Source organism: Diaporthe citri (genome assembly GCF_014595645.1).
Source record: "Diaporthe citri strain NFHF-8-4 chromosome Unknown scaffold_6, whole genome shotgun sequence".
NCBI lineage: Eukaryota > Fungi > Ascomycota > Sordariomycetes > Diaporthales > Diaporthaceae > Diaporthe > Diaporthe citri.
Genome location: NW_025064851.1, coordinates 2,351,754 through 2,373,151, shown reverse-complemented (window position 1 = coordinate 2,373,151; position 21,398 = coordinate 2,351,754). Strand labels below are relative to the sequence as shown.

At 57.7% G+C, this 21,398-nt stretch overlaps 9 protein-coding genes across 9 annotated transcripts; 5 read left to right on the top strand and 4 right to left on the bottom strand.

Moving 5' to 3' along the window:
* Positions 1–272: 272 nt before the first annotated feature.
* Positions 273–1,862, top strand: INS49_012668 (uncharacterized protein; the record flags this gene model as incomplete). The annotated part of the gene is made up of 1 exon (XM_043173371.1): positions 273–1,862. The coding sequence occupies one exon, from the start codon at positions 273–275 to the stop codon at positions 1,860–1,862; it is 1,590 nt and encodes a 529-aa protein (XP_043022668.1).
* A 490-nt stretch (positions 1,863–2,352) lies between these two features.
* Positions 2,353–3,969, bottom strand: INS49_012667 (uncharacterized protein; the record flags this gene model as incomplete). Its single annotated transcript, XM_043173370.1, has 4 exons — positions 2,353–2,602; positions 2,823–2,979; positions 3,215–3,220; positions 3,924–3,969. 4 exons carry the CDS (start codon positions 3,967–3,969, stop codon positions 2,353–2,355), a joined length of 459 nt encoding a protein of 152 aa, XP_043022667.1.
* Positions 3,970–5,692: 1,723 nt separating this feature from the next.
* Positions 5,693–6,849, top strand: INS49_012666 (uncharacterized protein; the record flags this gene model as incomplete). The annotated part of the gene is made up of 2 exons (XM_043173369.1): positions 5,693–6,458; positions 6,542–6,849. The coding sequence occupies 2 exons, from the start codon at positions 5,693–5,695 to the stop codon at positions 6,847–6,849; spliced, it is 1,074 nt and encodes a 357-aa protein (XP_043022666.1).
* Positions 6,850–7,504: 655 nt separating this feature from the next.
* On the bottom strand, positions 7,505–9,548 carry INS49_012665 (uncharacterized protein; the record flags this gene model as incomplete). The annotated part of the gene is made up of 3 exons (XM_043173368.1): positions 7,505–8,893; positions 8,950–9,310; positions 9,385–9,548. The coding sequence occupies 3 exons, from the start codon at positions 9,546–9,548 to the stop codon at positions 7,505–7,507; spliced, it is 1,914 nt and encodes a 637-aa protein (XP_043022665.1).
* Positions 9,549–10,747: 1,199 nt separating this feature from the next.
* Positions 10,748–11,648, top strand: INS49_012664 (uncharacterized protein; the record flags this gene model as incomplete). The annotated part of the gene is made up of 5 exons (XM_043173367.1): positions 10,748–11,072; positions 11,137–11,154; positions 11,220–11,330; positions 11,407–11,525; positions 11,592–11,648. The coding sequence occupies 5 exons, from the start codon at positions 10,748–10,750 to the stop codon at positions 11,646–11,648; spliced, it is 630 nt and encodes a 209-aa protein (XP_043022664.1).
* Positions 11,649–12,192: 544 nt separating this feature from the next.
* INS49_012663 (uncharacterized protein) lies at positions 12,193–13,254 on the top strand (the record flags this gene model as incomplete). The annotated part of the gene is made up of 1 exon (XM_043173366.1): positions 12,193–13,254. The coding sequence occupies one exon, from the start codon at positions 12,193–12,195 to the stop codon at positions 13,252–13,254; it is 1,062 nt and encodes a 353-aa protein (XP_043022663.1).
* Positions 13,255–13,800: 546 nt separating this feature from the next.
* On the top strand, positions 13,801–15,945 carry INS49_012662 (uncharacterized protein; the record flags this gene model as incomplete). The annotated part of the gene is made up of 4 exons (XM_043173365.1): positions 13,801–14,087; positions 14,205–14,944; positions 14,996–15,135; positions 15,187–15,945. The coding sequence occupies 4 exons, from the start codon at positions 13,801–13,803 to the stop codon at positions 15,943–15,945; spliced, it is 1,926 nt and encodes a 641-aa protein (XP_043022662.1).
* Positions 15,946–16,741: 796 nt separating this feature from the next.
* Positions 16,742–18,390, bottom strand: INS49_012661 (uncharacterized protein; the record flags this gene model as incomplete). Its single annotated transcript, XM_043173364.1, has 4 exons — positions 16,742–16,873; positions 16,965–17,361; positions 17,439–17,789; positions 17,858–18,390. The coding sequence occupies 4 exons, from the start codon at positions 18,388–18,390 to the stop codon at positions 16,742–16,744; spliced, it is 1,413 nt and encodes a 470-aa protein (XP_043022661.1).
* A 1,954-nt stretch (positions 18,391–20,344) lies between these two features.
* INS49_012660 (uncharacterized protein) lies at positions 20,345–21,325 on the bottom strand (the record flags this gene model as incomplete). Its single annotated transcript, XM_043173363.1, has 1 exon — positions 20,345–21,325. The coding sequence occupies one exon, from the start codon at positions 21,323–21,325 to the stop codon at positions 20,345–20,347; it is 981 nt and encodes a 326-aa protein (XP_043022660.1).
* Between the last annotated feature and the right edge of the window lie 73 nt (positions 21,326–21,398).

Sequence of the window (21,398 nt, the reverse complement as noted above, 5' to 3'; positions counted from 1 at the left end):
CGTCGATATTTTCGTAGGGGAGCTTATATCTCAATCGAAATTATTTCACCCCAGCACCACCCAAGACTGTCGGCATCTGGTCAAAGCAAACAGCCTTGGAAATGGCCTAGCAGATGGCACACTTGCGTTCTCGATGACATTGATTACTGGTTGAGGGACTGCACAACCGAGAAGCTCGCCTTGGGCCACCACCATCCGGCAATGAGCCGTCATCGAGCTGATCTGGTTCTTCAAATGAGATGACCTGTGAAGCGACGCTGAGCTCTTTCAACATGCCACCACCAATCCGCAGGCTGGTGCTCCAGCGTCACAGGCCCAGGGCCGTGCCGGGTTTAATCCACGCCAGCCCGTCACTTACAACACACGCCCGCCACACGTCATCGTCGACGACAGGAACAGCAACAGAAACAACAACACCACAGTCAGATTCCGCCAAGACATCCTCACCCTTTGGTCCATGGCGCAAGCTACCCCCGACCGAACCCCTGCGCATCCTCTTCTGCGGCTCCGATGAGTTCAGCTGCGCATCCCTGCGGGCGCTGCACAAGCTGCAGGCGGACAAGCCCAAGCTGATCAAGTCGATCGACGTGCTGGTGCGGCCGGGCAAGCCCGCGGGGCGCGGCCTCAGGCGGATCGCGACGGGGCCCCTGTTCAACCTGGCCGAGGAGCTGGGGCTGCCGGTGCACAAGCGCGACACCTTCACGGGGTGGGAGCTGCCGCCCCCCGGCCACGTCCGGCACCACGAGACGGGCGAGGTGCGGCGGCACCCGGCGGCGCACGAGAACTCGCACCGCCAGCCCTTCAACCTGGCCATCGCCGTCAGCTTCGGCCTCTTCGTGCCGCCGCGCGTGCTGCGCTCCCTGCGCTTCGGCGGGCTCAACGTCCACCCCTCCATGCTGCCCGACCTGCGCGGGCCCGCGCCCCTGCAGCACGCCCTGCTGCGCGGCAGGACCCACGCCGGCGTAACCCTGCAGACCCTGCACGAGAAGGACTTTGACCGCGGCGCCGTCCTCGCCCAGACGCCCTGGCCGGGGCTGCCCGTGCCCGAGGGCTGCGACGTGCGCCAGCTGCACGACCTGCTCGCCGAGAAGGGCGCCGGGCTCCTCGTCGGCGCGCTCGAGAGGCGCCTCTTCGTCCCGCCGCTGCAGCTGGTCGGGTGGCAGCCCACGGAAGAGGACCTGGATCGCGGCCTCGTCCACGACGCGCCCAAGGTGAGGAAGCTGGACTCCATGGTCGACTGGGCGTGCTGGACCTGGGGCAGGGACAAGACGCTGTACCCGGATGGCTGGACCGCCGCCGATCTGGCGAGGAGGTTCCGCGCCGTCGGCGTCAAGCTCCCCGGCGAGGGGAACACGGGCATGTGGACGCACGCCGTCACGCGGGTGGCCCCACAGGAAAAGCGGCTCATCTTCGAGGACGTCGAGGCCGTCGAGTGCCCCGAGAGCCTGAGGGAGGTGGTGCTGACCATCGCGCAGGCCAAACTGTCGGGGCCGGCGCCGTGGCTGGTGGAGCAGACGAGGAGTCAACAGCTGCCAGCAAACATCCAGAACGTGGTCTTCGCGGAGATGGATGCTCTCGATACGCAAAAGGTGGCCGACTTCAGGCTGCCGTACCTGGCGGACGAGTACACTGATGTCATCATTCCTATCAAGGTACCATACCGTATCATCGATGGGCAAGTGAGCCCCGCGCATGAGAAGGGCCAACTGGACGCCATCAGAATCAAAAAGATCAAGGTTGAGGGTATGAACAGCAAGCTGGCCGCCCATGCCATATCCCATTTCAAGGAGCCCAAATTGAACGTCAGAGATATCTCGACGATGGACTACAGCATGGAGACTCTCACGAAACTCGTCGAATAAAATGACGAAGAGAACATGGAGCAGAAGATCGGCATTAGATGGCCGGCTGTCTTGGGCGAGCACATATTTGTATGACTAGGTAGAATCTAAACGCCAACACACATCAATCACGGCCATGGTCAAAGATATAGACAGGGAGCTGTGCAATTGTGATTTCATTGCTAGAGTGCAGCTTTCAAAGAGACCTAGAGTTACAGCCTGGTGAGCGGCACATCACCAGAAGACGCCATCAGCCGCGAGCGAGCACGACGTTCGTGCGATGAGGGTAGAGGTCAAACCAATTCAGACGCCACCAGATGCCAAGATATCCACCACGTCCTCAGAGAACCAGCCAACCGATGCCACCGAAAAGAAAAGTAGGATTCGTATCATGAGCTCATCAATCTCTTCCCATTCGCCATATCCTCAAGTGAGTGTTCTGTGTGCAACGCCTGAATGACTTGTATGAAAACCCTCATCATGTCCAAGGCTCATTGTGGGAATGAGGGACTTAAGCGCTCTTGGCAGAGTGGTCGTCGACAGAGACGCCACTGGTGGAGGCAGTAGAGGCTGTGTCGGTCTTGGTGAGCTCTGGGTCCTCGGCGCCGTGGACCGACTCCTCGAAGACGGGCTCGGGCTCGTTGAACTCGAACTTGGTCTTAAAGTCCTGGAGGTTGTTGGCATAGCCGGACGAATTGGAGCGGCGGCGAGCGTTGGAGAAATTGAACTGGTCGTCAAGAATCTCATCACCAGGGTTGCCCCTACCAACGATCAGCAAATGTCTAAACAAGACCCCGAATCCAATGCCAAGTACTATGTAACAGTGTATGACTTTCAAAGGCTATGGGCAGCTCCACAGCCCGCAACGGAAGCAGGGCACGCATCTGACCCATGGATCGTGCCACGGTGCCGGATACCTGCCTCGGGACTCATCACAATTGTTGAAGGAACGGCGACGAAGGAGGCAAGGGAAGGACCTACCAGTTGCCCTTTCCTCCACCACTCTTCTTGACCTTCTTGGGGTCCTCGCCAACATGACCGTGCTTCGCGAAGTAGCGAGGCAGATGCTCCTCAGGAGCAGCCGTGCCATTGGCCAGGCCGGCGTGGTCCTTGTCGTTGAGCTTGTGAGAACGAGTCACTGCAATTCAAGCCTGGTCAGCATTCTCATCAATCCTGAAGTGCCACATGAGATTGATCCCACGTGTGAGTGATAACCCCCTGGTTGCTTCCCAGGGGGTTGTTGTGCCCCGCATGGGACCACCGGCGTGTTGCTACAGTTACACCAGATCATCAGAGGGAAGACTCACTGGTGGTTGATTGAGTCGGATGGATGGAGTTGATGGTTGATGAATGGATCTAGAAGGGTTCAGGACCGTTTTCTGGATGATGTGAAGTCAGCCCCAGATGTCAATGCGGGGTTGTCTCCAGGCGAAGGGAGCTCCGAAGGTTTGAGGGCGAGCCCCCCCATTGGAGGTACGTACAAAGGGAGGTCGCGTGATGTCAATGCACCAGAAAGGAGAAAGGTTCAGATGGCTTGGGCTCGACGGCAGTTAATTGGGAGGCAGGTCGGCGAACAAGTTGTAGGATGGTCAAATCGGGATGATGGCGAGAGTATGGCAAGGCAGAGACAGTTATGAGGGATGGGAGTGGGTTCGTCGGTGATGGATGGATGGGTAGTTGGATGGATGCGGAGGGGACAAGTTTGCAACACAGAGCTGAGAGTCTAATGCAGACACTCTTTAGACACAGAGTACGGAGGGGAAAAGAGCTCTGTTCGCATTTAAAAGGAGCAAGAGCTTGTCGATGTGCCAGGGACCAATGGGCTGATTCGATGCCGTTCTACAAAGTGATCATGTGCCATTGCTCGGTGTGGTTCCCGGCCATCGAGGGAGAGCACCGCAGCAGGCCCACCCAGCTTGAGCTCCAGCTCCCCAGGCCTGCCAACATGGCCATCCAACTCAAGTGCCAGGCACATGAGCAATTAACGCCCAGGATGGTTTCAGGTACGGGGCCGGAAGCCGGCATTCAGCTGCCTCTCTGGTCTCTATGACTTCCCCGTATGGGGGGACGGCGGGGACTTACGGTGTACCGTTACCGTGGACCACGCGATGGCTTGACGTGGTGGCATGACGTCGGATGCCGTTGCCGTTTGGGGGACCATCACGCAATCCAGCTGGCCCGCATTGGTCAACCTGCAGCTCTGAGTAATTAGATGCCAGGACGGCTGCCTTGCAGCATAGAGACTACGAATCCGACAGAAATGCTCTGCACACGTTGTTCAATTGCCCATGCCTCCCAGACGGCTCTCATCAGAACAGGCCAGCTCCTCTGGAGATGTCGTGTGACTGGACCCCAGAGGCTTCCAAGGTTCCCCAGATCCGTCGATCCACCACAGGGCAGACCCGTAGAACCGTCGTGGAATGGAACCCTGCCTGCAGGACTGACGTCGCCGGACCCACTTGCCCCTCGTCCAGGTACCGATACCCCGGATTCTGCGGCTGGGCAGATGGCGGCTGAAGGTACCACCTACATCCCCTGCCCATCTATCTGCCACCTACGCAGTCCCGCTGGGTCTCAGGAGCATCTCGATGGGATCAACATCAGATCTATCGGGGAGCGCTGAAAACGGAAGTTTGGTAGGTACAATTACCGCCATGCAGCCAATGTTTAATACGCTCTCAGTCAAGTGGGTCGGCCGTTGTCACACGGACGGACAAACAACATGGGCACGGGCATCGCCCAGTGCCCAAGGTTCGGGCTGGGCTGAGGCATGAGCGGAACGGCCGGCATAGAGGAGCACCGTCCAGAACGTTCGGACGGGGTCCGGGTCTGTCGAGACGGCGGTTCTTGACCGTCGACGAATATTGCCTCTCAGTCTCGCGTTGTCGTCGTGTGGAGGAGTAATCTGGGGAAATGACATACTGAGAGTGCTCGGCTGTCAGTTCCGAGACAGCGTGTCTACGTGTCGTTCCAGAATGTGCTCAGCTATGGGGCTCGCAGGCTCTCACGTAACGGTCATTGACTGAGACTGGCAATCTTTGAGCGAGGAGTCGTCTATTTCTTGAGACTGATGACTCGGGAGCATGAGCCTAGGGAAATTGTAACACCCAGCTCTCTCTGCCTCGCCGTTTGTGCCTACCGTATCATGAGACTGCCCTCATGATGTTTGTCAAGCCCCCATCTTATTGCCCATGCAATGACCCGCTCGGTCTTGATAACGTCCTCCCCAAGTGGACAAAGGCAACTACCCAGATATCCAGCAGCGTTGATTATCCTAGTGGGAGATATGGACTACGACTTACGGGATTGCAAGCGTCTACAGATAAATTAGTCTCTGAAGAATAGTCCTGATATATGCTGTCCTCTTACAACGCTTTAGATGCCTCGTAAGGCCTGTATTTAAAGTGTTGGTTGTTGCGGTCCCTTTCCTGAGAGTATCCCTGTTAGCTGTGAACGGTCAACGAAAGGGAAATGGATCCGCCGATATCGGAAAGCCCAGGACCAGGACAATGATTGTTCAGCAGCAAAATTCATTGCTGAAGCCTTGGTAATCGCCTTTGCTGATTCGGCCGGCACTGTATCCACCCACCTTTCACAGGCTGTGTTGCAGTCATACAGTGCGACAAGTCTAATCAGATAACACCTCCACTCATTTCCAGGGACTGAAGAGTGCATCTCCGCCGAAAAGTAGACCGTCTTGGCGGGACTACAAGTCACTGCCCAACCTATCTCTTCCCTACTACTTGACCCTTTTTCTCTCACCAACCACCTAACAACACCAGCGTCGACATTTCAGACTCGATCTCTTCCCTGTCAGCCAATCCTAGCCAAAAGGCGAAACCACACACAAAATGTCTCCTTCAATAGTCACAATAGACAACACCCCAGACTTCGACTTCGCGTCCGACTTCAACCCCGCCCCCACCAAGCAGACGAAGAATGGCATCACCACCGCCACCACCACACAGAACCGCACCCTCCTCCTCGCCCCGCCCTCGATAGCCGCCCAAGGTACCAGCGCCCTTCCCACTTTCGACCGCGACACAACAGACCTGCAGATGCTTGACCGCCTCTACGCCGGCCTCGTCACCCTCCCCGCCGCAACATATGACCTCGTCCTGCTCCTGACCGACACGGATGGCGCGAGGCACGCAGAGGCAACCGGCCTTCTGTCTCGCGGCGTCTTCGCGTCGCTCGTGGATGCCATGAGGTCCGGTGCCTCGCTCAGGACCCAGGACGGGCGGTTCGACGCCTCCGAGTCAAGGGAGGCGGTGCTCGCGGGGCTGGTCGAGAAGGACGGCGGCTACGAGAAGGTCGAGGAAGAGGAGGTTGTCGTGCCGCTGCGGTTCGGGAAAAAGAAGACCACGCCGGCGGCGGACCATCTCAAGAACAACAGTAACGGCAACGGCAACGTGCACAGCTCTGCCGGCCCGGCGGTGGACAAGGTCATGATCGATGTCGCTGGGAAGCCCAAGACGTTGGACATGGTGCCCCCCGCGGTGAAGCCTGTCGCGGGTGTTGGCTTTGACTTTGGTGATGACTTTGACGATGACGACGAGTTGATCGACGAGGACGAGCTCATGACGGAGGAGGACCTGAACCGGCCTGTGCAAATGCGTATGTCCTCCTGCCTTCACATTCTCCGGTCTCGCATACACACACATACTTTGACCCACATGCTAACGCAGTCACTCAAACAGCCCCGGAGTGCAAGCCCCAGCCCGGCAAGAAGCGCCGCGCCTGCAAGGACTGCACCTGCGGCCTGGCGGAGCGCATCGAGGCACAGGACAAGGCCCGCCGCGCCAAGGCGGACAAGGACCTCAACACGCTCAAGCTCAAGTCCGAGGACCTCAACGAGCTGGACTTCACGGTCCAGGGCAAGACGGGCAGCTGCGGCAGCTGCTCCCTCGGCGACGCCTTCCGCTGCTCCGACTGCCCCTACATCGGGCTGCCGCCCTTCAAGCCCGGCGAGGAGGTCACCATCCTGAACAACGTGGCCCAGTTCTGAGCAAAGGGCGAGGGGGCGCCCCTCTTTTGTTTGGGAATTGAAAAGATGTCCACGAACCCATGTATACATGGGTTTACCCACCCGGGACGCGGGCCACGCGGGCCGAAGGGGTGGGCATGCAAGGGTAGTGCTCTCGGCCGGGGGAGACATCATCGAGCGGCTTGTCTGTAACAGACGACTCCTTTCGGGGGCAATTCAGGCCTCGGCATCGGTAATTTGAACCCTATGGCCGTGCCATCGGGCAAGGTTGGGAAGCCACAATAATGGCATCAGGCCAGAGCGAGCACGAACACGAACTTCCAGCTGATGGTTCGGCCATAGCGCAGCTGAGATGGTGTTTTGAGAGAGCCCTGAGAAAGAGAGCGGGCTTTGGGTCCTGATGTGGAGACAAGACACGGGGGAGGGAGAGAAGGCAGAGGCACAATAGCAACAGCCCGCCTGCTTGGTTTCAGAAGATTGAGAATGCATTTTATTGAAACAATCAGTCCCTATGACATAAATCGCTGTGCGCCGTGACGAATCCACCAACTCTCTGGGTCCGGCGACAAAATCGTTCATGCTCGCCTATATGTGTGTTCATATCTGATCTCTCCTTGACTGTACACCACCACTACCGTAATTGTACAGCCTTCTGAACCCTCTGCGAGAGTCAGGATTAACGCGCCCTCTTCCCGCTGGCCTCCTTCTTTGCTCCGCTAGAGCTCTCCTCATCGCTGTCACCACCCAGGCTGTACCTCCTATCGGTCCCGAGAACCCCCTCTTCGTGTCCCTCTACTGTCGGCGACTCAACATGGAGGTCGTCCAGTTCCGCCTCGTCAAAATCCGCAGCCTCGAGATCCCTGGCATTCGTTGATCCTCGGCTGCGGAAATCCCGCCTCTGGCTGGTCTGCAAACCGATGGAACTGCCCTGCGAGAGACCGAGATATCCCAGGCCCTTTCTCTTCCGGCGCTCCTTCCAGACAAAGTATCCCCACGCTGCCGCTGCAACTGAAACGATGACCAGGAGGACCTCGCCTGAGCGCTGGTAAGCGGCCCATTTGGCCGCCTCGAGCTTCTCCTTCTCGGCCTCCTGGGCAGCGGTGCTGTTGCCCGCTGTGCCGCCAACAGACGTCTCGGGAAGACGTTCGCCGTCCAGGTAGGAGTCCGTGGGCTTGCCGCCGATGCTGCTGATGTCCACGCCCATGAAACGGTCCAGCATGTCTCGCGACGCACGCGACACGTCGAAGGGCACCATGTGGGAGCTGTTGTAGAAAAGCACGTACGTCAGGTTTCGGGCCTCCTGCCAAAAGCCGGCAACCTCTCCCTCGAAGGTCCACTCCCTGCGTGGCGCCCACGTGCCGGGCGACAGCTCGAAGCCTTTCCCGCCGTTCCACTCCATGTTGCCGATGAAGGCCTCAGTGCCAAGGTGGTTGCAGATCAGATCCTCCGCGCCGGAGAACAGAAGTATGGGGACCTCCTTCAAAATGTCCGGGAGAAATTTAACGGCTGGGACCGAGTTGGATGCGCGGAAGTGGCTGCCCACAGCTCCGCTGCACTCCGACCACCCAGTGTTCTTGGCCTCGTCGATGTGGAGGGCCTCCACAACGTCCTTCCTGCGCAGGTAAGGAGTCACATGCACCAGATCCGGCGGCCAGTTCATGCCGCACGACGGGTAGCTGTCTGTGAGCCGCACATCGTACATGTTGACGCACTGCTGTTTGCCATCAGATCCAGGGGTGGTTGTAAATTGCAAGATATCCTGCAGAATGTTCTCGCAGGAAGCGTGGTCGACCTTGTTGCTGTCGACGGCCAGATCCTTCTGGCAGATTCTATGCTGCACCTCGATCTTCTTGGCCGTCTCGCTGCCCTTCTTGACGATGCCCTTCTCGTATGCGAAATCAAGATACGCTTCGTATTGCTCTGGAGGTGAGATCCACCCGTTGCCGATCAGGAGACCTTTGAGTGCCCATGTGTGAGCCACACCGGGCTTCTTGTTTCGTTCAAGCATGGCCTTCGCGATATAGGGGATGTGCTGTCCGGCGTAGGACTCTCCGGCGATGTAGATCTGGACAAGTCAGCGTCTCCTCTAATGACCTGTTCACTTCCCGCGCATTGCCTTACATCATCTTGTTCGTACTCGGGGAAGAGGGCGAACCATTTCTCGAGGAACGTGACAAACTGGTCGGCCATCTCATCCAGCTCGGTAACGTATGAGTCGGTGTCGACGTAGCTGAACCCGGTGCCGACAGGGTTGTCGACGAAAAGCAGGTTCGCAAATTCATGCCATGATCCATCATTCAATGTCAAAGTCTTGTCATCCTTCAGACGATAGGGACCGATCTCCATCAGACCACCGTCCTCAGAGCTACACCCTGGGCCTCCGTTCAGCCAGATGACCGTCCGTTGTCTATTAGCAATGTGTTGGTTCTGGTAGTGCCAGAAGAAAAGGTTTCCGTTGTGCTCCGGTGTGACTTCGATGTGTCTGTTCAAGAACGAGGGCGGGTTAGCAGGGCGGTCCCTCTCCCCGAGAGGGCTGGGCGGAATTCCAGTGCTTACCCAGCATGCATCTTGACGAAGGGTGTCGGGGGGGCGCCGGGTAATTCGTGGACAAAGTAGTCGGCCGCGCTCTTTTGCGCGCTGACCGTATCTAGCCATGGCAGCGCAATCACAGCGAGGAGGGCTGCCACGGATGGCACCCTCAGCCGCGTGAGGAAAGCCATGGTGGCTCTTCCGGGATGGAAGGCTGACCCAAACGGGTCCAGGGGCAAGGAAGGGCGACTTTGCTGCTAGGCCTTGTGCGCCGCAAAACTCATCGACAATGCAGAAGGTGACGGTATCGAAATGGAGGGTTGTCTGCACGCGGAGACGTCGAGGCCCGATGGTTGTTGTTTGTTGAAAGAAGGTTGGTGGATGGTTTGAAAGATCGACCGCGGTCGGGTCGGATTGTACTGCCGCCTGTGGTGACAGATCTCACTCCGCAAATGCGGTTACAGGGACTTGGAGTGTTTGAGCTGGCGTGGCCCTACAGGGGGCCGGTCCGACGCACCTGCGCAAGGGCAGAACAATTTATGGACCCCAGGCTGCTATTTTCGAGATCTAGGGCGGCTGTTTAGGTTGCCGTGTAAGCTTTGGGAACGGCTTGAAACATCGCGGATCAGGATTCTTGACCACGGGAATCCACCAGGCAGTGTTCTCCAGGTGAATGAATAATTCGGTCAATCCTTTTGAAGACTCGAGCGGGCACATGCGTCAGTGCATCCGCATCGCTACTGAGTCCGGCTTCCAGGATCTTTCTGGCTGGGCATCTCCTGATGCAGCGTGCCGTGTCTATTCAACCCCAGATGCAGAGCTCATCGTCGGCCCAATATCCAATCGGTTGCTAGGCTGAAGGCATAGATATTCTACGCCTCCGACGTACCTGCAAGGTACATGTGTCCAGCCCCAAAGAGACCCAGACGTTGAGGACTGGTCTTGTGGCTGGGAAGAGGAAAGACACATGAAACATCGTCTTTTGGCAAGCTGGAAAATTCTCTGAACTCAACATCTGTGATCCCTGTGTAGAAGCACCTGCTGGCGAACCGTTTCAGCTACCAGCAGTTCCTGACCAGCAGACATCTGTACTGTTAGACTGCCTAGGTACTCCATACGGCAGGTGCCAAGGACGGAGCTAAAGCGAGGTGGATGCTCAAGGGCCAACCCATTCAGGCATGTGGGCAGCCTTGGAAGTACCTAGGTAGATAGACAAAATTCGTCTACGCCTTCCTCATTAAACTTACAAGATTCTCCAGATTGAACTTCTTGAACATCAGTTCTGATCAATTCTGTTCCAATCCCATTAATTTTATACCGTTACTATCTTACTAAGGAAGAGTATTCTTATTGTATCCATCTGACGAAGTTGGTCACGGCGAGATCGAAAATGGCACCCAACGTCGGCGGCAAGGTCTACATCGTCGAGCATCTTGACCCGGAGCTTGGACCCTGGTCTGAACTGGAGTATGTTGCCATCGCCGAGGAATCTCGGGAATCAGGGAGCAGTTTCACCCTCTCGTCCCTGCCGGACGGGTTCAAGGTCCCCGAGTCCCTGAAGGCTATCCCGGTCTTCAAAGCCACGCAGAATAGCGTCGAGAACATCTACGCCGCCACCAAGAACACGGTCTGCCTGCTTGACCCGGCAGCCGAGAAGGATCTGTCGCCCGAGGATGCCCAGGAGTTCGGCACGTTTCTGTTTGGTGGAATTCTAGGTGGGATTGACACTCCAATCCCGCATGTCGTCTGACTCGATTCTAACGGCTGTGGGCGGAAAAGGCGATGATCCCCCACGAGGTAATTCTCAAAACATGGTGTGCTGCGTGTGAAATGCTGCAAGAGTGTATATTGATTGTGACTAGATCGGACCTCCGAGTTGAGGAAGAAAGGCTTTCCGGGACGCCGACTTGGTCCTGTCCAGATGACTACCGACACGGCCGTGCGGGTGACACGAATGGTGATCCAGCAACAAAGTCAGTGCTTGATTGTCTTTTTTCCTTTCCGGTGCGACGTGAGAGCCGGACCGAAGAGAAGCTGAGTTGTGAACAGTCCCTCTGAAGGACATTCCCTACGTCGATCATCCTGATTTGAAAATCAACGAGCATGAGAGCACCGAGATGCCGTTTCGCTACGTGAAGGGAGAAGATGGCCAGCCCATCATGCCCAAGGTATGATTGCACACACATATGTATCATGTTTCCATTCCTCGAATAGGCACTGATGCTCGCCGGCAGGGCATGAGGGAGTTGATCGGGAAGGACGCGGACAAGGCTATAGATGACCTGTTCTAGGCGCGTTGTGCTCATCACCTTGCTATGGGATGGACAGGTATAAAATTCAGCGGGAATGACAGCAGATAGTAAGTTAACATGGGGTCTTTCAACATGATGTCGATGGCGAGACCCTTGAGTTTGGTCATTTAGGCCGAGAGTACTGCACTTCGCTGCACCTTATACCATTCGAAATAGCTCATCGAAGCGCACATTTTGGAGGTTAGAAGATTATCCCATGGGAGGTTGCCCCATAATAGATTATCCCATAGGAGGTTGTCTCGTAGGAGATTGTTCCATGGGAGACTGTCGCATGAGAGGTTATCCCATAAAAGGTTGTCCCGTAGGAGGTTATCCTACCTAGGTACTTGAGGTCCGTCCTCCTTATCTTATCATGCCGGACCCCACCATGTAACTTGCCCAGGACAACCTCTAACCACCTGGACGTGGTTTATTGTGAGACTGTCGCCGACTTCTCGAGGAAAGTCTCACTGGTTTCGAGAGAAATTCTCTGTTTTGTGACCGGCTGTGGCTGGCGAGACCTTATACCATAGCACCAGGAGCCATGGGGTCCATTTCACCTCCGCCTCTCGAGATTAGCCCGCCTCTGGTCAACTCGGCGAACCCTTGGGCGACCAGTCTCGAAGATCTCAAGGCACTCTACGAATGCCCCAACATCGGTGCTGTAACTACTCGGACGTCTCTCATCTCGGGCTTTGCACACGACCCATCGAGGCATCAATTCACCCTCTTCGACGTGGTCACTCATCAGTCTGAGCAAGACCGTACCAATCTGAAGGGCCGTGAGAGCGCAAGTCTCAATACACTGGGGTATAGCCCCCACACGCTGGGAACCTACCTCGGGTTCATAGGGCAGATAGCAAAGGCGCCTTGTGCTCGGCCAGACAAAGGTTTTATCATCTCTGTTACTGGCAGCCCCGAGGAAGTCGCACAATGTTACTCCCTCATCAGACAATTACAGGAATATGTTCCCTTCCCACTCGCCATGGAGATCAACCTCAGCTGTCCCAACATCCCGGACAAGCCACCGCCGGCCTACAACGGCGACTCTCTGAAGTCCTACCTGACATCATTGCAGGAGCTTGTATCGGAGCCAGGCGTCGCGCGTATCCCGTTTGGTCTGAAGACTCCACCTTACACACACGCGGCTGAGTATATGGAGCTCTTCTCCGCCCTCAAGTCCTCGGCGCAGCGGGACCGGCACGGCGTGTGTCCTGTCTCGTTCATAACAGCAACAAACACCCTCGGTTCATGCCTGGTCCTCGCCGACCCGGAAGTGAATGCGTCCAGCGGCCCTGCGCTACCTGCATTGGGCATCGGTGGGATGGCGGGCGCACCATTACATCCCCTAGCTCTGGGTAACGTGAGGACCATTCGAAGGATTCTGAGCGAGGCAGGAAGCCCTCTGGCTCATATACAGATCATTGGCGTGGGCGGAGTCTTAGACCACAACGGATACAAGAGGATGCAAGCTGTGGGTGCCGACATTGTGGGCGTTGGCACAGGTTTGGGACTCAAGGGCGTGAGCGTTTTCGGCGACGTCCTCAACGCAAAATTTACCAGTTTCAACGGATTTCTGGTGTCCATGGAGAATAATCAGCACTGATTGCATGACAAACAGGCATCTAAGTGACAGGACAAATGAAGCTGTATGCTGCACTGGTCTACCTAGGCATCTGATAAGGACGGCAATTGGAGGTGTGGGCTGCAGGAGCTCTGGAATGGTGCTGGCTGCTTCCAGAAACGTGGGGTGGTGATTGGTCAGGAACAGCAGGGGTCCCACCCCAGCCAGGAGACAATGGGTGAGGCTGCGTGTAGAATGGCAAGCTCTCTGACCGTTCCCTTACTTATTCTTACCTCGTCGATCCTATTGTGAATATTTGCATCTCAATAGGTCGTCCGTTTGGCGAGGTAACTTGAGTATTTCTACCCGGGCTTTATCAAGCACGTCCCTTTCTAATCTCTCTTCCTTGGCTGGCAACACTTTCTTCCTTCTTTCTTGCCACGCAACTCATCGGTCCCAACTCCGCCCCGTGTCTCGACTTTTGCGACCTGACGTGTTGACACCTACATATTTTTCCGAACAGACCTGCATCTCCTCAACCGAAGCACGCACCTGCCATCGCAAACGCCTGCCACTGATACAGCGAACATGTCCGACTTTGGAGACCCCGATGACATGCTTCTCGCCCTCGCGGGCGGGGGCGATGGATCCTCTGATGAGGCATCCAATGCCGGCAGCCGTGGTCGCAGCCGCAGCCGCAGTCGCAGTCGGGGCCGCAGTCAGTCTCGCAGCCAGAGCCGAAGTCGTGGTCCTGAACGATCACCGAGCGCCCAGCCCGCGGAGCGCTCGTCTCCAAGGAGCCCTGCGACAAAGAAGACTCCCGCGAAGAGGTCTCAAGGGCGCAACAAAGCTGAGTCCGAAGATGAGGGTGAAGCGTGAGTTCCCATTTCTGTCTTAACTCTCGCCATCACCCCGATCTAGGCTGCATCGCTTGGGCTCTCTCATGTCACTTGCCATTTGCGCAGCGACGCTAACCTGTGGCTTCCTCTCAGCTCCGATCCCGGTACTCCTCGCTCGCAGTCGTCAGTGCCCATGGACGAATCCGACTCGGACGCGGAGTCCGATGCGCACCAGGGCAAGGAGCCGGACGAAGGCGAGAACAAATACCCGGTCGAGGGACTGTACAAGAGCTACGAGGAGAAGGAAGAGATCATGGCCATGCGAGAAATCGAGCGAGAGAGGATCCTTGAGGAGAGGCATGCGGAGAGGAACCGGGCCAAAACCCTGGCAACGTTGAGGCAGATGGTCCAGAACACAGAGGGAGAAAAGCACAAGAAGCGCAAGGCTGGCGCTGCCGAGCTTGAGGACGGTGACCATAAGTCGTCCCGACCTCGCACCACGACAAAGACCACGAAAGCGGCGCCTACAGCTCTCGATAACCTCAAGCGCGCGCGAGCGGAGAAGCAGGATCGCCGTCGCAAAGACGAAGAGCGACGCCGAGACCGCCGATCGCCTTCTTACCGAAGCGGTTCGAGCCGTAGCCGCAGCCGCCACTCCGACGATAGTGACGTGGAGTGGGCTGGGCCGTCCAAGAAGAGGTCAAAGACACCAGAGAGAGCCCTGCCTGCCGAGCTCCGAGACATCGAGAGATGTCGCCTTAGTCGCACGCGCTTCGCCAAGCTCAACTTCTGGCCAGGTTTCGACGAGACTGTGAGGGGCTGCTACATACGAATCCACATTGGTCCAGATCCTACCACGAGAGCGCCCGTGTATCGGATGGCTGTCATCAAAGGTGAGTTATGAAGTTGTCCGGAGTGCCGTGCTGTTGCTGATGGGTCATAAGGCGTCACCACCGGCCGGCCATATGCAGTTGAGAACGAGCAGCACAAGACCATTGTCACAGATCAGTACGTGGTCGCCGCGCATGGCAAGGCTGAGAAGGAATGGCCCTATATTGCTTGCTCCGAGAGCCCCTTCACTGAGGTAAGCCCATCCCAATGTTTGAATCGCAGCACCCAGTCTAACAGACGGCAGGCCGAATGGAACCGCTATCAAATCGTGTGCGGAAAAGACGGCATCAACTTGCCCAAGAAGCCAGAGCTGACACAAAAGGTCGACGATATCAATAAATACCTCAACCGCAGCTGGACCGATGAGGAGCTGTCAGAGAAGCTCCACCGCCAGAACACGCTGCGGGACAAGTTCAGCGGCGCCGAGCGGGCGAGACTGGAGCAGGACGCCGCCGAGGCCCGCCGCCATGGCAACACTACGCTCGCGGACGAGCTGCAGGAGAGGCTGGACAACATGCCGGCGCCCCGTCTCGCCTTTTCGACCTCGCTGAAGAAGGCCACCCCGGTCAAGCCCAGCGGGCCGTCGCAGCAGGACCGCCTGGCCGAGAAGAACCGGCTCAACCGGCAGCTCAACGCGAAGCAGGTGCGCGAGGCGCAGATAGCGGAGCGGCGCAAGGCGCGGGAGGCGCTCGCGGACAAGGGGGGCGTCGGCTCGGACGCAGACGTCGGGGACCCGTCGTCGCGCCGCGCCAACATCAAGAGGAAGTTCCCGGTCAGGACGCAGGACGGCGGCGACTCGGCTGCCGGCAGCGGGGCCAGCACCCCGGCCAACGGTACCCCCAAGCTCGGCGCGGAGAGCGCCTTGCCGCCGCACGTGGCGAAGCTGCGGGAGCAGCAGGAGGCCGCCGCGAACGGCAAGGGCGGCGTGCCCAAGATCCACCGGGCGCTGACGGATGACGATATCATCGGCTCCCTGGACCTGGATATTGACGTTGAGATCTGAAGGGGGTGTGTGTGGTGGGCGGTGCGGGATATTGCGAAGCTTGCGTGGTCAGTGAGAGGGATGAGCAGGCGAAGGAACGACTACTTCCTGTTATGTGGGGAGTGAAACAGTCCAAATAGTCTGAAGTTGGCTTGCGGACAAGAGTCTTCTTCGTGTCTAGGGTTGAATGGGGTCGAGTCGATTCCCCGTGGCGTTGCCTGCATCAAGACAAAATGATCATACTTGCAGCACCGGCGTTGGAAAATTACAGGAAGTCATGGTCGACTGTTGGTTCAGGGAAAAAGGAACAAGAGAGTAGACGCTAGATCTGCTATCGAGGCGTACCCTTTGAGTGCAATAAGTTCCTATACGCGTATCCAGACGCGGCCCACATAGCAAGTAGATCATCAACAAGCATTTCTCCCATCCTTAACGCTTCCGACACAAGCAGGTTTTGGAGGTATGATCAAGTTTATTTCCACGAGACGAGGCGATGTAGGAAATGCTTTAGGGAAAACGCTACATGCTCCTGCGGACGCGCGCGCGAGAGAGAAAAGGTCCCAAGTTCATTTTCAAGCAGGTCCCTAGAACGCCATTCATTCTAAACTCGGCCCCACTTTCTGGTCCCGGTGTCTTTTTTTAAGAACCAACCCCATGTATCCCAACTCAACCGATCCCGTTTTGCAGGTGAGGCAATCAGTCTATGTCATTCATTATTGTCTTCTCCATTCGCGCGATGTCTGGGTCATGTTCGTTCTCCTTTCTACTGTCAATTTCTGCAGCTCATTGTCCATCATCCCCTCACGCACCCCTCCGTCTACACCGGCGTAGCGGCGGTGGCCGGGGTAGCGGCCGATGCGGACTTGCGCCCGCGGGGTTCCTCCTCCGAGTCCTCGTCGCTCGGCGGGCGGCTGTCCTCCTGGCGGAGGTTCCTCCGGCTCTTGGTCATCTGCCTGCTGTCAGCTTCCTGGCATTTCGAGTTCGTAAAGCAACTAGTGTGAATGGTAAAGGTTGAAAGAGGAAATCAGATTGCCACTCACCCAGCCACGCACACCCCCGATCAGTCCGAGGGTATACCCGGTGATGAAATCATTCTGTGTCCTGCCGTCGGCACCGGGCGACCTAGGGCCCAGGGTCGACATGGACGGGCTCGAGGGGATGTCGCCCAAGCCGCCGTTGGCGGCGGCAGATGAGCTGGGGCCGCCCAGCGTCTGCGGCGCGGGGCTCTGGGGCCTGCTGGCGGGCCAGAACTGGCGGAACTCCTTGCCGAGCTCCTGGCCGGTGGTCGACCAGTTGGAGCGGATGTTATCGCGCAGGTCCTGCACGTGGCGCTTGAGCTCGAGCTCGTTCTTCTTGAGCCAGCTCACGTTGAGCTCCTGGCGCGAGGTGCCGCGCTTCAGCTGGCGAGCTATGTACTTTTCGTAGTCGCGGACGATCCTGTTCGGGGGAAGGGAGGCGCGGGTTAGTCACAGGCTTTTTCCAAAATTGTAATTGAGTGCAGGGTGTCGTCTTACTTGGTGATGATCCCAGTCGTGCTCACGCCCTCGGTCCTTTGCGTCACCAGGAACTTGCCCTCCTTCTTGATAGGCGCGTAGATATCGTCGCCCTCGTCGGCCCCGTAGGGCAGGTCGTCGTGCGCGACGTAGTCGATCTTATGCTCTGACAGGAATTCCGGGGTCACGATCCAGGGGCAGTTCTCGACCACCTCGTCCACCCACTTGCAGTGGCGCACGGTCTCGGCGCGCTCCTTGCCCGAGAGCACCGTCAGGCCTTTTCGCTTGTGTGTCTCGTCGTCGCCGGTCACTCCTACGAGAAGGTACACGTCGGGGAAAGCCTTCTTGGCCTGCTCAAGCTGGCGCATGTGCCTACATGTTGGGAAGAGTGTCAGTAAGCTGCCTGTAACATATGGGGTTATTGGATGGGAATTACGCACCCAAGGTGAAACAGATCAAACACTCCATCGGCGTAGACCCGGACGGGCCGCCCAGCTGGGGGCGGGTTCGTCTTGTATCCCACGGGGTGTGTGAGCTTCCCGATAGGCGGGGGCGGCATGCGCTCCTCGTCCTTCTTGCCGGCAGCGTTATTGGCGGCCGCCTTGCCCCTCAGGGTGCTCTTCCTGGAGACGCGGTCGGCGATGTCGACGCTGGCCTCGGTGGTGTCACTGGGCTCGCCGGGGTCGACGGAGGCCTCGGCCGCCTTGTCGGAGCTGTTGTTGCCGCGTTGGCGCTTGCTGGGAGGGTGTTGTGAGCTGCTGGAGTCGGCCTTGCGGTGGCCCTGTGAGGGAGCGCCGGAGGACTCTGGGGCGGTGGTGTCGCCCTCCTCGCCGGATGCGTCGCGGGACTCTGCTTGGAGCTGGGCGTCCATGGCAGACTGTACGCTTTTCGGGTCGGCGAGGTCGGGCGAGGACGCGGCGGCGGCGGCCCGCTTGCGCTTGCTACCGCCTTGGGTTGTGCTTGGTGATGACATGGTCCTGGTTGTGGCAGCCGGTGTGGCTGTGGTTGTGGTTGTGGTTGTGGCCCTGGGGCGGGTGCTGCAAGCGGACTAGGAGCAGTGCCGTGAAAAGCTGCTTTGTTTATGGTGTGCGGTGCTGTTGCGGCATAAATACAGGACCACACTCGATGCTCGAATAGAAGGACTAGGAAGGATGAGTGGATAGGTCGAGTCGTGGGAGGGGGGTGGTCGTTGGATGGATAAGATAGGGTGGATGATTCGGCGTGCTTCTACAACAAGGTATGCGAGTGGGTGTACTCCGTAGGGTGGGTCTTGTGTGTCTCTTGAGGGATGACGGACGGCCGCTTCGACGAGGGCAGCTGGCGCACGATGCCGGAGAGTTTAATCTGTGGATCGCTGTGCCTCGAGCTACCGTGCTCGATTGCTCGCAGCCTTGGTCCTGCCTGTTTGCCTGTGAGATGCGTGTTTCCATCCTGTCCAATCCACCGGGGTCACGTACTTGATGTAGCGCGGGAGACGTCACCAAGCTGCTGTCACAAGCTTCGATTAAGCTCCAGGGCGCTGGCGAGGAGGTATGGCGAGGAAAAGGGTCGGATGCAATCTTGAGGCGTTGATCATCAATCAATTGAACATCAATGGATAGGATGCTGCACAGGAGGATATTATGTGCGGGAGAGGGAGCCCACCAGGTAAAAGGGGGTTTCTCTTGTCTCGTGGGTAGGGAGGGATGGAATTTACGCTTCAATTTCGACGGCCAAGGTCCTGTTCCAACACTTCCCAACACGTGTAGCTACTGTCTAAGTGCTGGGCGGGTGCTGTGCCGTCGTTGCTTGGTACTTGGGTTAAAAGTCGCGGTCAGGCGTATCCCTGCCCCAAATTTTAAAGTGCCCGGGTGGAGGATGAGGATAGATTGGGGCACAAGCAGAGGCATATGTCATGGGCAGAGTCGCGTCATCCGCCATCCCGTCATCCCTACCTCGCTCCTCCAAAAATCCCCAGCTGGAGAACTTGAAATGTTGGCCTGTCTCACACCCTCTCTGGCTGCAAGCTCTGCCAGCCCCAGCCCGTGCATTGTGGCTTGCTTTTGCCCTCTCCCGTCACCGTGATTGGCCACTCCCCCACGTTTGATCCTGCTGTCTGAGTTGTGCAGGTGTGGCTGCCTCCAGACCTAAAATGGGTTGAGGAATGGAGTGGGCAGATTTGCTCGGTGCCCGGGTTGAGGTTGTACAATCCCCCAGAAACAGGAATTGCCCCTGTGCCTGAGACCTGCGCTGCGCATGGACCGGATTTCAGTAGACTACGTTGTGTGGTACAGATGCACGTGAGGCAATTCAGACGACATCGCATGCAACAAGTCGTGGTCGCTTCCTCGTCATTCCTCGCCGCCTCGTCTTGCGAGCCAGGACAGCTCGGTTGTAGCCAGCTGCCGCCACAGAGACCCTGCAGGACTGCAGTCGAGGCTGTTGTCTCACAACCGTAGCACCGCACTCACAGCTGTCGCTACCTCGGTCCATACGCTCCGCCGAGATCCCAATCGGTTGTCCCGGCACTCGATCAGACAAAGAAAGACCTGTGTTGTGTGCAGACTCCGGTCTATCACAATTCACACGATATCCCGTAGCCAATGGGATGGTATAGTCCCACACATCGCTACCGGGCGCTGTCCTACGGTTTTTATCCCACAGGTGTTGCTGCTACATGAGGCTATGCCTATAGAGAACTTGTATTGTATGCAGTGCGTATAAGAGGTATGCATGGTCTACAATGCTGTCTAATGCTGTCACTCATCTCTACTCATCTACAATGCAGCCCAAACGAGGACACACCAATTACATATCCAGCTCCGTCATGTTTTCCTTTTGCGGTCTCAGCTCGTCCCCTAGAACCACATCTCCCTTTGAGAAAATATCATATCCAAGCATAACGCCAGAAGTCACTGGTATAACCCTCTTCTACCTCGCACAATCCTCTACGCCTTCTTGACACGGTGCCGCCCGCAGCGGGTCGTGTTCCTCGGGTTGCTCATGTAGCAGTGGGCCCGCGCGTCCTCCCCGGGCTTGGGAACGAACTTGTCCCTGACCGAGCAGTACTCGTGCGTCTCCGGCACCCACTCGCGGATGTGCTTGTGGAGCTCGCACCGGCTCACGCCGCACTTCCTGCACAGCCCCTTGCCGCGCACCCGCATGGCCGCGAGGCCGGCCTTGTCGCCCGCACCCAGCGTGTTGGTCGTCGCCGCGCTGGTGCTGCCGCCGTGGGAACCCGCAACGGGCCTGCTGGCGAGGTGCCACGCCCACTCCAGCTCGTTGGGCCCGTCGCGCCGCGAGCTCAGCGGCACCGACCCGTGCATGCGCCGGTGGATGGCGTAGAAGTGGCTATTGGTGAGCCCCAGGCACGCCGAGTCAATTGGGTCCAGAAAGTCGAAGACGGCGTAGTGGAGCTCAGGGGGGATCGTGGACAGCGTCAGGTTGCCCGAAGAGGGCCGCTGCTCTGGCGGGACGGGCTCGTAGTCCGTGACCGAGTACGAGCGGCGCGGGGCGCCCAGCTTCGGCCTACGAGGCTGAGGTGGCCTGCTGCTTTCGAGTGGTGTGACAGAGTCTGCGCTCTCATTCTGCACGTTCTGCGCGTTGGGACTTGGAACAGAGGCATCTTGAGCTTTTGTCTCCTCGGCTGCTCCCGCGGCGCCAACCGTGTTCTGGGTCGGCACAAAGGAGGTAGAGGCGTGCTGTTGAGGTTGGGGCCTCGTGATGGTCAAGATCTGTGGCCCCAATGGGATGTGCTCGTGTGTGGTTCTTGACCGTTGAGGAAGTCTCCTAGCGGTGTGTGGGTTTCTTGCCAAAACTTGCTCTTCTCGGGTGAAGAAGCCAGAGTTCTGCCTGGAGAGCGGCGTGAAGCCCTTCGAGATCCCTTGAGTCAGGGTGGGCCCCTGGGAGTAGTCACTTTCCACCTTCATGTTGGGCTGGTGTGCGCTGGAGAAGCTTTGACTTGATGGTGAGGGTTGTCTTGTTGTTCTTGTTGTACCTTGG